Consider the following 15971-nt stretch of genomic DNA (forward strand, 5'->3'; position numbering starts at 1 on the left):
TCGGTAATGTGTCGTATTTGACGGATTTTAATAATGCTCAAAATGTTTCTATACTCCCATCATTCGTAACACACTTGCATTCATTCCTCACTCTGTCCACGGGATCTTTAGTATTTGACAATAAAACACTGAAAACTTTTGTTTTCAAAACTTACACACAAAATGTATTATAATTTATTATCACTACAGCTGTTTCGACAGAGTCCTTTCTAAAGTGGTCTACTTTTGGCATGCGTTTATACTTTATAGTCTTCAACTGAATAAGTTGAGAAGGGGAGAACTGTTTGTCTCCAGTTAGTCATCAGAATTGTGTCTGAATTTTTTAATTTGTTAATTTCCATAGATTCTAATAAAGATAGATAAAGGCCTTTATTTTTAATGTGATTATGGTCTAGAAGGTGAAGTGCCTACGTATAATCTGTTTTTCTATTATTGAAAGCCTTTTTGTGCTCTGCGAGCCGTGTATTAAAAGTTCTACCAGTTTGACCGACGTAAGTTTTTGGGCAGTCACCACATTTAAGTTTGTATACACCACTGTGCCGACTGTTCTGACTCTTGTTGTTCTTAATGTATTTGCCTAAGTTGAGTTTTTTCTTCTGGTGGTATAAATACTAATTGCAGGGCTTTCTTATGTAGTTTTTTGATTTAAATCTTTATTTGTTGTTGCTCAAGCTGCCTGTTATTTCCTGTAAAACATACCAGTACATCGTCTATGTATCTCCAGCAATATAAAAACTGTTTGAATATGGGATGTTTTGAAATCTTTGTTTCTAGATGATCTATAAAAATATCTGATAGTAATGGGCTTAGAGGATTACACATTATAAGTTCTGCACTGTTATTTGTATAAATAATATATTTGATTATTAATTTCAAAGTAGTCCTGATTTGTGCAAATTTTAAGAAGATTCACAATTTCAGACGTATGATTGGATTTGTTATATTATGGTCTAAGAGGTTTTTTACTAGACCAAAAGTTTCTGTAGGAGGAATATTAGGAAAAAGAGTTTTTACGTCAAATGAAATTAATCCAGAGTTGTTAAGTAACTGAAAATGTATTTGTTACGGTAAATTTAGGTAAAAATTTATTGTGTTCTAACATAAACTCTACCAGTTTTTAGTTATTGTTAGATATAAAGAATTTCTATGAGTTTTAAGGCCAAATCCATCAGTTATCTTTGGTATTCTTCAGAATACTCACATTTCGCAGGTCTCTAATCGTCTCATTATACTATAGAGTACATGTGTTGACTGACTTCATATTATGGAATAAATATAATCGGTTTTTAAGATGATGGAGTTATTTCATTAATAAATGGAAAACTGATTTCTGATATTTTAGGTTTTTTTTACGTATAGTTTAGTCGTCAGAGATTTGACCTCTAAAAATCATACGAACAAGCAAAATTTTGCCGACTATGTCAATTTTTGTACCCAAAAAAAGATACAAAAAATTTCGCCACTCCTACCCCCCAGCTTCCCCTAATACCACATCAGACCATTAACACAAATGTTAATTAGCACTTTTTTCGTATAATGAACCTTTCTCTCAGAAATAACGTCGAAAGGGACCGCCGATTTTGAATGTCAGTCGCGCGAAATCAATTTTTTAAATAAAATTTTGTATCAACTCGACGCGACGTGACGGTAAGAATTCGATATTTTTTGATCAGAGTGCCTTATCGATAAAAATTAAAATGGGTTTTAATGTGGATTAAGTGAAGACTGCAGCTTTCGAATGCAATTCTTGGATTTTGCCGCAAATGATGTCAGTTTTCTGATGTCGTTTCTGAGAGAACGGTTCATTTTACACAAAAAGTGCTAATGTTTATTCAAAATTATCTCAGCTACATTTCTTGTTTGAAACATTTTTTTCTACGTCGTACATATTCTTTTTAAATCAATGTTTTTCGTCACCAATCCACTACGAGGGGAGTTTTAGCGGGAAACCCTAAAGGTTTCAGTAGCATTTTTGTCTCTGACGACTGGAGTAGTAGTTTTCTTTGACTTTTAATTAATTTTTAAAGGCCTCCAAAGATATTAGCCTACGCTAACAGTTGGGTTGGTTTCTAATATAGATTTTTATTAAGTGTAATAGTTTTGTAATGAATATTACACTTCATGTCAATATGTAATGAATATTACACTAAAAAGCCATTTAGTTAACGACAAAGCTCATAAATACGTTATTTCGTTGATTACACATATTTGAAGGAGTCCTTAAAGGCCAAATGATGCCTTTAAAACTTTTTATATATTACATATTGTCTTTATTCTCTCTCTCTCTCTCTCTCTCTCTCTAACACACACACACACACACAGACACATACACACACACACACACACACACACACACACACACACACACACACACACACACACACACACACATACACACACTCTGTTGTCGGCCCTCCTAATGAAGTATTAGACGTATTTTGACATTTCTTAGCCCACAATGTAATGTAGAGAGTTAGCTTCTTCTTCTTAAAATTCGTTCTGGCGATTCTTTAATCACAGCTTTCCTAAATAATTTTAGGTGACCTCGCTTAGATTTTCTATCATATTCTGTAAATCACTTAACCCTAGAATGCTAGTTATTATTTGCCTCATTTGCAAGTAAATATGTACTTTGTTTATTATTTATATCATTGTATGAATGCACCAATAGCGTCGTATTCTGTTTTTTTTTTCGTTTTTGGACAGTAATAAATTAGTTGCCATGACAGCAACGACCTCGTGATTAGTATATATGTAACATATAACGGCTTCGTTTTCCACAATTTATTTGTTTCATGTTTCATATTTCCCGTTTCATGTTTCTTTAATGTGCTGCCTACCTAATAGTATAACTTCTAGAGAATGGTTCACTGGTGTTTCTTCCACCAATCAACAAAAAAAAAAGATTTTTAATTGTTCAATTATATTTCTAAGCCGAGGTTTTCGCTCTGTCTACTTTGCTTGATAACACATATAAAAGGCAGGGATTGCGAGCTTGGTTTCACAGTAATTTTTTCGTAAATACATAGTAGTTAACATATTAGTAAAGTGTTTTTATAGTTTATACCTCTACTGATATCATCACCTTTGTATCACCGAATTAATATTTTAAACATGACAAAGGGAGATTACCAGTACATATGCAAGGAAAAATTTAAATTAAAAAATATTTATTTGGAGTTTAAAAAACTGTATGAAAAATTTACTCGATAACATTAACGATCCCCACTGGATTTAAATTAGATGTCAGAAATAGTTATTTATTCTTGAATTGATGTTTATTTTCGAAAGCAACCATTGCTTCTCCAATTTCCACGTCCCTGCAAATTAGTTTCGGTAAGATGTTTTCAACCCCAAAGATGAGGTAAGAGAAAAAATTAACTAGGCACGTGGCAACACCAGAATAGGATCATTACCCAGATCCACGATCCTGGGAGTTGTATTACAAATTATTAAAGTCAAAATGAAACTTGCGAAACTCGATCCGGAGTTGGCTTCACCTGAAATACAATAACAACATGTACCCGGAGAGGGCGTGGAAGGAATATGTAAATTACTTTGTAACGTATACGTTTAGCGTAGGAAGTTTTTTTTTTGACGAATATAAGCGCAATCGTACTAGAACAATAAACTAAAATGCCATCGCTTACAAGCACAAGCAATCGCATGGAACACATCAATTAGTCGTACTGCCTTTTTCTATAATAATGTAATAAATATTATTATAGAAAAAGACAGTATATATAAAATAATTCTATAATAGTATAGTATATATTATAAATCTATATCATTGCTAATCAAAAGTCCGTTTCCCCCTTCGTATCTTTTGAACGGTTATATTTATAATAGTGAAATTTGGAGGGAGGTAATAAACAGACGTAGGCTTCTTAACAAGTCACAATAAGTGACGTAATAGTGACAGATGACATTAGAGCGTCACTGTGACAGACCTTATGGCAAGTGATACATTGTTTGAAAGGTATATATTTGAAGGTTTGAAAATACCTATTCAAACATACAAACTTTATTTGAGTTTAAGCTCATTTTGATGAATAAATTAAATAAATACTAAAATTGTAATTTCGCATTTAATTAATAAATATTATAACCTTCGCCTCTGGTTACTTGTCAAAAAGTTGACGTTTTTCAATCCTCTAATTGTTATGTCAACGTCAACTTTTTTGACAATTAACCAGAGGCGAACGTTAAAATATTTATTAATTAAATGCGAAACTACAATTATTTTAATATACCTATTCAATTATACTAATTTTGTTTGGGTTTAAGATGACTTTGACGAATAAATTAAATAAATACTAAAATTCTAGTTTGGCATTTAATTAAGAGAATTTCTAACGTCGGCCTTTCGTTATTTGTCAAAACAGTTGACGTTTGTCAATTCTCTAGTTGTTTTTAGTTTGCAAAAGCGTTTATAGCTCAATATTTAGTTTCTGTTTCTGCTTAGTTTAGTCAATTCAAGTTAAGTTGTTCTTAGTTAATATTTAGTTTAATTATTGTTTAACGAGACGTTTAAGTTTTTACAAAGGCAGAATGCTACGTACTGTAGCCGACAAAGTAGCAGCTGTGTTAATAATTGGTGAATGTGGAAATAATTTACATGCAGCGGAACGTCTTTTTAATGAGAGATACCCCGATCTTCCTACATCGAGAGCTTATTTGAGAAAGCTTCTTCGGAAGTTTAAACAAACAGGTAGTGTTCAAAATGTCAAACGATCTGGTCGACCAACAATAATTAGTGATGACAAAAAATTGACATAATTTCAGAAATGGTAGTGAACCCTACTTCTTCTACAGCCCAAGTTGCATCTATCTATGGAATCAGTCAAAAGACAGTATATCGGGTGATGGCTGAAAACAAATTTCATCCATACAAATTAAAAATTGTGCACCAAATTTCAGATGATGACCCCTACCGAAGATTAGAATTCTGTGAAAATATGTCCAATAACATTAACCAACAGCCCGATTACATAAAAACAATTTGTTTTAGTAACGAAAGTACTTTTTCCCTCAATGGAAATGTAAACAAACACAATCTCAGGTATTGTAGTGACAAAAATCCTTACGTCTGTCGTGAAACACAAACTCAATTTCCAAAAAAAAAAAATAATTGTTTGGGCAGGTATTTTGGAAAACCACATAGTTGGGCCTGTTTTTCTTAATACTAACTTAACCGGTGAAGTGTATCTGGAGATGTTACAAAGTGCAATTGAACCGTTAATACTTGAAATTCTTGAGGTTAATCCAGATGAATTCGGCAACTTGGAAATAAAGTTTCAACAAGATGTTGCACCTGTACACCATTATGGTGCAGTAAGACGTTACCTAGATGAGAAATATCGTGGTATATGGATTGGACAACGAGGTACGATAGAATTGCCAGCTCGGTCACCGGACCTCACACCATGAGATTTTTTTTGTGGGGATACTTAAAACCCAAAGTTTACTCCGACACACTTGAACGAGTACGGCAAGAGTTTAGAAATAGGATGCATTACTGTCAGGAAGTAGATGGAGCACATTTTGAACACTTACTATAGGAACTGGTTATTAAATATTTATTATTTAAATGAGAAGCTACAATTTTAGTATTTATTTAATTTATTCTTCAAAATGAGCTTAAACTCAAATAAAATTATTATGACTGAATAGGTAATTTCAAACGAGGTACCACTTGCCATAAGGTCCTATTTGAAATTATTATTATATTGTATCCATGGTTACAGTACCATGTAGTGGCACTGTAACGTCATCTGTCACTATTACGTCACCTATTATGACTAGTTGAGAAGCCTACGTCTGTTTATTACCTCCCTTCAAATTTCACTCGTATAACAATAACCGTTCAAGAGATACGAGGCTGGAACGAACTTTTGACTAGCACTATATATATATATATATATATATATATATATATATATATATATATATGTTATGATCCGAAAATGTAGAAGAATTACAAAGTAAGAAAAAAGGAAAAATAAACCAAATTTATAAAAACAGCTATTTCTACATGTAGATAAGAATACAGAAGTGAATTATAATTACATAATGGTTCCTTTTAGTGTGTGTGTGTAAGGTTAGAATATTAGTCAAAAATCTGCAAAATAAACAAATTTGTTTCAATATCAAAATTTATAGGAAAATCTTTTACCTGTTTTATTCATAGTTTGAATAAACAAAATAGAGGCGATTAACGGTGTCTATTGTTTGTGTGTATATAAACCTCATAATTGAAACGCTGATATTTTTACACGAATTTAAAATTTACACGAAATTTATAGTCCAGTCTTTAGGGATTTGATCTCTAAAAAAGAGACGAACAAGCTGAATTTTGCTGAGCATGAATTTTGAGGCTCCAAAAAAGCTGCATAAAAGTTTGCCACTCCTACCTCGGGCTTCCCCCACAAACTCCCCCTTCGTAGGAAAGCATCGATTTACCAAGAATCTATACGCCGAAGAAACAAATGTTTCAAACAAGAAATGTCGCAGAGATAATTTTGAACAAAAATGGTAATTAGCACTTTTTTCTTAGAATGAACCGTTCACCCAGAAACAACGCTTGATGCGACTGGCGACTTTGAATGTTAGATACACGCTCGAACTCAATTTTAAATAAAATTTGTGTCAACTCGACGGTAAAAGGTCGATATCTTTTGAGCAGAGTGTCCTATCGACAAAAGTCAAGATGCGTTTTAAAGGTGAATAGTGCAGCTTTCATAGTTTTCATTTTACCGCAAATAAAGTCAGTTTATATAGAGCTGTTAAATATAGATTGCATAATTTTTGCCATTGTTTACGTTTTACGATGAGATCAATAAATTTACCATTTTCATTGACCGGTCGCTGTGAAATTTCCATTTTTAAAACCTTCAAAACACGTATCATGAAATTTCGATTTCGATTTGGCAACAAATATGAAGCATTTGAAATATGCCTAAAAACGCTGAATTTAAACTTTCATATTACATACGTACTTGTGCAATCAAAAATAGGCAGTTTTAAGCCTTTTAGATCTATGGTCAAAATTAGAATAACTTATTTTATGAAAAGTTCCATGTGAAAGCAACTTTAACTGCAAATTTTTAAACTTCACTGAGATATATATTTATTTCCTAGATGGCGGTAGGAGTTATCGTCCCGAACAAACTGCGTAATTATAACAGTTAATTAATTAGAATTAATCAAATTCTAACATATTTAATTATACATAAAGTTGGATATAGTCATATTTAGACACATACCTCAGGTTACATTGACTGCTTTGTTCAGACTTCCGTTCTAATGCGCCATTTTGATCAGTTGCTATCAACAAGTCCTCATAGATACCTAGTCTAAGGGCTAGCAAACCAGTGAAGTCCTACGATACCATGAAGTTAATTCCGTTAAAAACTTACACATCCTACTATTTTATCATCAAAAATGTAATTTAAAATTAATTTAACTATATGGGCTTTTACCCATGTATTTAGTGGCTTCAAACATGTAAACCTAATAAGTATTAAACCACATTTTTGTTTTAACCTTAGTCAAAATTTTAACTTTTACGTTTTCTTTAATTAAAGTTATAATTCTTATTTTAGATTAGCACTGATGATGGAATAGTTATTCCAAAAACGTACTGTGATGTAGACCGATAGGTTTTTTTATATTAATATACCTCTTATAAAGGATCTTTTTAATAAAAAATTTTTAGTTTATATTTACTTTTGAAAGTTTGTTTATCCTAAAAAATTGGCTGCGAACATGGTGGTAAGTAAAAATATAATACAAAACTTGAATCAAATAATTATTCCGAAATTAAAATAAGTTGTCACGAATGAATAAATCAATAATTTGAAGTAATTTTTATTCTCCATGTTTGTTTCATTCTTGCATATGACCTGCATTTCACACACGGTACATCCAAAATACATGGAACTTGGTCCTGTGAGTGGATTTACTGTGAAATTATCGGTTAAGAATATGAAGAACTCCCTTTTACGAGAAAAATTAAAGGAAGTCAGGAAAAATTGAAGGAAGTGACGAAAAATTAGGAGGAGACATAATAAAATTATAGGAACTCAGAAAAAATTGGAGGGAGATACGAAAAAATAGGAGGAAGTCAGGAAAAATTGAGTGGAGAGACTGTAGATTAGCAGTTGATTGGCCAAAATCGATATATATATATATATATATATATATATATATATATATATATATATATATATATATATATATATATATATATATATATGAAACATACGTTTTCCAGATATCTTGTTGGTCTCAATTTGAAATGTAAACTAGGTAAAGGACCATATTACCAAAGAGTTGAAGATCTTCAGACCGACCTAGTAAGCCGTGGTGGTAGACCGTTAGTTAATCATCCGGAACAATTAATGATCAACAACGGAAATAAGCACTCATTAAAAAAACGGGCTATTGCGGAAATGTTGTTGGAAATATTATTTTCTTGTTGTCTCATTAAATAAATATTTAAAAATAGTAAGTTTTAAATATATTCTAGTCATTGCTACCGGATAAAATTAAATTCATTCGAACACACGAAATTCTAAATTAATACAGTATATATTTTGTTATCTCGGTATTGATTTCCTTCCACATGAATGGTTTCCTTTCATAATCAAGATTACACTAGGTAGAAACCACTTCTACGTACATTCACAAATATATTAACACCCAAGAATAAAATCAACATACCTGACAGGCGCATACTTCTCCGAAGCCGCCTTTCCCGAGTACCCTGTACATCCGAAAGGTTTTGTAAGTAACTGACTGCGACTCCAGCCATTTCCATTGTAAGTACCTATGAAAGTACATGGAGGCTGTAAACTCCCGAAACGGTTCACCAGCGAGAGTTTCTTTGATAGCTTGGACGCACGGGGCGAACAAGTCTTTATGACCGTTGGTAAGTTTGTCGCTAGTTGGAAAAATCACCCCCAACTGAAACAAATAAAAATGTTTATTGGTATTTACATTGTTCATTTAAGAATATGAATTAATGACATAGAATGACATGTTGAAGATGAAATAAAGAAATATTGAAGGGAAAATGGAAATTAAACAAACATTTTAATAAAGGTGATACAGTTTATCAGTTCCAATTCAAGAACAAATGAAAATCGTTTAAGTCGGCGTTTGTTAAATTCCGAATTTCCAGGATTCTAGCTTATATTTCAGCAACCATATTGGTGTCCAAATTTGTTAAATTGAATCTTTCAAGTTCTAGATATTTGTATTACTTTTTAAGTATTTATCATTTTTATAAAATATATTATTTCATTAATATATCGTTCACCTTTTTTATTTATAGCCTTCATTTATCATCTTTTCTATTATTTATATCTAAATATCTTATCTGAAATAAAAAAGTTATTGTATTTACACGAAAAACTGTGGATGATCTACACACCTGTAGTACCTATTTGCCGCTCTCTAGTAATTATGTAAAACTGGAAGTCGGCATCAACTTCCTTAGTTTTAATAGAACTAAGGAACCACTGAAAAAAATTAATATTTGTATAAGTATACAGTACATTCAACCAACTTACACATCTAAACGATTAACGGAATTCGCAGAAAACCTTTCGTTGTAGTAAAAGCCACGGTAAACTGCACTGGTGTTCTCCATAATGTTTAACACTTTGCTAAATTTTAGGTATAAAATAAATATATGTGTCATTAACCCGTTCATAGTTTTGCATATTTTGTTACATTTTTTTAATAAATAGTATTCTTGCATGTTATTTAACGTAAATTTCTTTCAACTACTTGTTTAATAATTTTTTTCTGAAACAAATATTACTGTGTTAAGGATAATTTATATTCAAAGTAGATATACAAAGTACTAAAATTTCACTTTTAATTATTCTAAAAAATACTTCGGAGTAAACTAGAACATTTTGTAAATTTAGATTGACTATATGTCTGTTAGAGTGTACCGTTTTTGAGACGTCTGCGATTACGGGTTAAAGTTAGGGTTTTGGTAAATATATTTACTTTTTCAATTTTCAAATGAAAATACTTGTACTAAAAATAAAGTAGTTGTGGGAAACATTTTAATTTGTTTATGTACGGTTTACAACCATTTCTAAATTCTTTATTAAACATAATTAAATTACAATCGGCATTCCTAATGATCATTAGGCGAATTTGCTTAATGTGTTTAGGATCTTTGAAAGCGGTTATATTATATTTTACCTCTCAAGTACAACAGTTAGAAAGTTTCTGTCATATTGATCTAAACTCAATATATTGTAATTCAAACGTGAAGTTTCAAGTGACCATCATGCCTAGATGTAAGTTGGATATATAAATACTTTACAATGGAAAGAGACAATGGTGGACACTTAAAGTCATTATTATGTATAAATCAACGCGTTTCTGACGCACTCGGGATAAGTGAACGTAAGCTAAAAACTGTAATGAAGACTGTCAGAGATTGTCAAGAAGATCTTACTGTGACTGAGTATCACGAAGAAAAGAACACAAGTCGTAAACATTCTAGCAGCATTGACTTACCTGATTGAGAAAAATTTGAAATTCGCAATATTTTGTATCGAATGCGTGAAAACAATCAAAAGTCAGTTCAGATAATTTACTGGCCAAAATAAGAGAAATACAAGTTTCTGAAATTAAGAGGACTAGCCTTTGGAAATTGTTGAGAGATTTAGGATTTAAAAAGAAAATAATAGGTTAGTTTTATGCGAAAGGAGTAGTGTGGTTCACAAAAGAATTAAACTTTTGAGAGAATATACTAGACTTAAATAAATCTGAAAATGCAACAGTCGTATACTTAGATGAGACATGGATATTTGCAAAGGGTGGAATTAAAAGAATTTGGCAAGACGACAGCATAAAATCAATAAAACACACATAGCGAAGGCAAAAGACTCATCATTCTTTATGCAGGAGGGAAAGAAGGCTTTATAGAAAACGCAGATTTGATTTTTGCTTCAAAATTAAAATCTGCTGATTACCATAAAAACATAAATGCAGATATGTTTGTTAAATGGCTTGAGGAGAAACTGTTACCTCGTCTGAATGAACCATCAGTTATAGTTTTAGATAATGCACCTTACCATTCGGAGATTTTGGAGAAACAACCAAAACAGTCGTTGAACGTACCGTACCGAGCATAAAAAATTGATAGTTAAAAATAATATCAATTTTCCGGAATACGCCTTCAAACCGAATTAATGGAAATTTCGAAACGTAATGAAAAACCAACAGTTTATATAGTTGACCAAATTGTATCAAGTTATGCAAATCAAGTACTGCGGTTACCGCCGTATCACTGCCAGTTTAATCCCATCGAACACATCTGGGGTATATGTAAAACGTATTATGATAATCACGTTGAATGCAGTGGATACAACGACGATATAGTTAGGGAAATGTGACAAGCTCTTAAAACTGCAACTCCAGAAATGTGAGCCAAAACTGTAAATAACTATGAAAAATTAATCGCATAGTGGTGGATCCGGGAAAATAAAATTAGTGAAATTAATCCAGTAATTATAGATTTATATAATGATAGCTGTAGTGAATTTAGTGACGATGATGATGATTTCATCAAAGGAACAAAATTCAAGGAACAAAAGGAACAAAACTAAACAATTTCATCCAAGGAACAAAATCAATACAAATAAATAGAGGCGTGAGACAGGGTGACACAATATTACCGAAAGTTTTCAATCAGGTTCTGGAAGATATTTTTAAAAGATTAGAATGGGAAGAAAAAGGTATAAAAATTTGTGGACAACGCTTGAACCATCTAAGGTACACTGATGACATCGCATTGATAACCGATAAAAAAGAAGAATTATTTAAAATGATGAAAGAACTGGACGTAGAAGCTGGAAAGACAGGCCTTAATATGAATTACAGCAAGACCAAAATCATAACAAATACAGATGAAGACATCACAATGAGGATCGGACAAGATGAAATAGAACAAGTTCAGGATTATATATATCTGGGGCAAACTATAAAACTTAACAAAGCTACATTCTAAAAAACATTCTTTGCAATTGGCAAACTAAGCTACATTCTTAAAAACAAAAGATATCCACAGCATCTCAAGACCAAAGTATACAATCAATGCGTACTCCCTGTTCTCACTTATGGTTCCCAAACGTGGGCATTTACAAAAGCAAACATGGACTAAATCATAAAAATCAAAAAGAGCAATGGAAAGACAAATGTTGCACATAAGACTAATTGATAAAAAGAGAAACGAGTGGATAAGAGAGAAAACAAAAGTGAGGGATCTTAGACAAGAAGTTGCAAAATTGAAATGGAGATTTGCCGGACACAATATAAGACAAAAAGAAGACCGATGGAACAAAATTCTTATAAGTTGGAGACCGTGGGAATATAAACGAAGCAGAGGAAGGCCCCAAATGATATCTATCTATCTATACAGCCCTTGCTATTAAATTTTGGACATAGGCCTCCTCTTCCTTTTTCCACGTCTCTCTATTGTAGGCAGTTTGTATCCATCAAGTCATCTGACCATCTCATTTGTGGCCTTCCTCTTTTTCGTTTGTAACTATATGGTCTCCAGTGTATAATCATCTTATTCCATCTGTCGTCTTTCAGCTGTACTAGATTTTTCCTTTCTTTTCCGTTTGTGGTTGAACATATATATTATGATGAATTTTGAGAAACCCAGTTTTTAATACTACATTTATTTTGTACATAAACTGAAAAAATATAATTAAAAAGTTAATTATTAATAATTGTCAATTTCGCATGTATTTAACAATGTCAAACATATGTCATATGTTTAAGCTGAAAATTGGAAGGTCCAAAACTGTCTCAGATGAAGGCGGTAGGTGTCGCGTCAGTCACGCACGAAGCGAATAGCAATACCATTACACGAGAAAGGAGGCCGGAAAGATCCTACCAATTACCGTACCGTTAAATTTCAAAATCTCAAACTTTTAACAATAATACTTGCCTAGAATACTACTAAAATAGATAAAGAATGTAAAATTGGTGAAGAATAACAACACTTTCAACAAAATAGGTCTACAATAGAGGCCATATTCATAACCAGACAAATTGCCGAGAAAGCATTGGAATATAATAAACCTGCATATCTGTCCTTTATAGATTTGACTAAAGCTTTCGATTGTATCTGATTAGAAAATGTGTTAAGATTACTAAAGGAGAAAAATCAGCTTAACAAGATAACAAATATAACTAAATACATTAATACGAAAAACAAAACCAGAATAAAAGTTGAGAATGAACTAACCTCGGAAGTAGAACTCAACTTGGGAATCCGTCAAGATGATAGCTTGAGCTCATTACTTTTTGATTTAATAATTAAGTTTATAACCTACAGTGTATGACACACAAATTTAACACAGTAGCGAAGAACTACAGCATGAAGATATCAAGAGCTAAAACTATCCCAAGGCAAAAAGACCCAGAAGAGGCAAAATAGTAATTAATGATGAGAGATGATCTTCTAGTCGAACTAACTAGCTATGAAGATCTTCATCTTGAGAAAGAGGGCGTGCGAAAGCAGGCAAACAAAGCGGTTTACGTGTCAGGATGAAAATAAGAACCGCAGCGAAAACCAAGAGAATATTAAAAACATCAGAAATAAGAACGTTGAGGTCAATAACTGGGAAAACACTCGGAGATCAAATTTTAAACGACTGAATACGATATATTTGTAACAAGAAGACAGTACGTTGGGGAAGACAGAGAAGACGAAAAATGTCTGACTTCAGCCTGGCTCGAATAAGACTAAAGTCAACTATTATATTGATTAGCAAAAGATAACCAGAAGTTCTTTTGAAATGACATAGGTCTTGACCTTTGCTAAACTCTTAAAATGGTTAAATTCATATAAAATTGGTTTTTTATTTTTAAAATTTAAAATAAAAAAAGGTTATCTATTTTTAAGAAATAAGTAAGAAATTATAAAATATGTAGATTATATATTTCTGCATTTTCATAAAACCATCCAAAGTGTCTTTATTCGTGGATTAATTTAGTTAATCCAGTTTTATTAAACAAACACGATTTATTAATTTAACTGGCATTTAAATTTCCATTGTAATTTTTCCGAAATAAATTCGGCAAACCGGATATTATGGAGAGAGAAAAAAATCGTTTTTAGATAAACAAATATTAATGTCATAGGGATTTAAGGCTAATTGTGGTTTCCAACAAGTTCCATTGTTCCCATTTATAAGAGGAAAAAATAGGTCGGCGTGGCATAATATGTTCTCAAATTTATAACTCTCAGGAGTTCGAACCTGTGCGGCCAGAATCCACTTGGTTTTCTTAAGCAGTCCAACACCTCAGCTTGACATAAAGTGGTTTATCACAATTTAAGGGTGATCGTGTTTTGTGGAAACAGCAAGTAAAATCCGGTTAAGTTTCTCTGTTTTATATCTGTTACAGCTTTGGCAGCATTAATCATTAGACGGAATGCACAAAACTGAACGATCAAATTTTATTTCGATCTAATGAACAGTGCATAGAATTGTTTCGAACACAATTATTGGGGGAAAAGTTTTTTAAATAATACAGTATTTTGTCATTCGTCTTTTTCTCGTGCCCTACGCTATGCGGCGAGTATGTGTTTCATAGTGTTTGGATGATATGCAAGGACCCTTCTTCTGCTCTTCTAATTATTGTACTATCAATTAAAATGGTTTTTAGAAGATTATATTTGTCACCTCTTAAAATATGGACCAGATATAAGACCTTTCGTTGTTTAACGATGTTTACAAGCTCTCTTTGTTAGGTAGTTTTGTATTTTAGTATATTTTGCAGGATTTCCAGATGCTGTAGAACTTCTGAAAATACTTAAAACACACCAGAATCAAATAAGGCTTGACTTTAAACGATTTCGTTTATGAATTTTAGCACATTACTGGCAATGAACGCTCCTATATATGTTACAGAAGTAATCAAAATAGTATAAGCGTCTTTAAAATAAAAATTAAATTTGTGTCTTAAAAAAATCAGATAATTCTATCTACAAGTTAGGTTATAGTAATAGTTCTTTTGAATTCCTTGTATGGGGACGACTAACCATAAAAAAGAAAGAAGGTTTATTCTAACGCCTGCTCTAATTATGGTTTCCTTCGATGGCTATAATATATAATATAATATATATATATATATATATATATATATATATATATATATATATCTTATATTATTTTTGGGTATAGTTAAGTGATATAGAAATACACAAGCTTCCGACAATGAATCTGTCTGAGTTTAAAAATCATATAAGTGATGAGTCCGAAAGTGATAGTTCTGACAGTGAAGAAGACCAAGACAATCTTCAAATACTTCAAACTTTTTAAAATTTGTTTTCAAAGGTAAAATTAAATGGACTTTAGAACTACCTCCAGATATAATGAATTATAAAACTTCTAGTGGAATTGTTATATTAAAATATATAAAATTATGAAAATATCCAAAAGGATTACAAATTTTTTCAAACTGTTTTTGGTCCAATCAGACCATCATCAGTGATACTTGAAATATTTGCAAAAAGCTACTTACAAAGGTATAAAAACCTTTAGTTTGCATATAAAATAGATTTAAATGACATCGAATAATTACGAATATTTAACTAGAAGGGAACATACTGAGCCCTTACTCGAAAATGGCGACCACGTCTGGCTCAAGCCTAAGTTGCCAGCGAACTCTGGCAAGGGATAGGTAATGATCCCCGTAAACCCCCTGCAAAGTTTCACAGTTTTCCGACACGGCCTTCCCGAGTTCTAACAAAAACTTTAAATTCACTCTTTGCTCAACTTTTTAATCGAACATTTTTTAGACGCGAGAAATTTTTTACCTTCGTTATGTGACGAGTTGTAAGCAGCTGCTTGAATTATTAACTAATTTTAAGATATATATATATATATATATATATATATATATATATATTTATATATATATAT

General features: G+C 31.7%; 1 protein-coding gene across 1 annotated transcript in view; it reads right to left on the bottom strand.

The window, feature by feature from the left end:
- Nucleotides 1-15971, bottom strand: part of Gprk2 (G protein-coupled receptor kinase 2) — a 400249-nt gene that overhangs the window by 174886 nt on the left and 209392 nt on the right. The window contains exon 4 of the mRNA XM_072523056.1: nucleotides 8725-8967. Within this exon, the coding sequence (XP_072379157.1) occupies nucleotides 8725-8967 (243 nt within the window). The remainder of the gene's footprint in view (nucleotides 1-8724; nucleotides 8968-15971) is intronic.

Source organism: Diabrotica undecimpunctata, chromosome 2 (genome assembly GCF_040954645.1).
Source record: "Diabrotica undecimpunctata isolate CICGRU chromosome 2, icDiaUnde3, whole genome shotgun sequence".
Classification (NCBI taxonomy): Eukaryota; Metazoa; Arthropoda; class Insecta; order Coleoptera; family Chrysomelidae; genus Diabrotica; species Diabrotica undecimpunctata.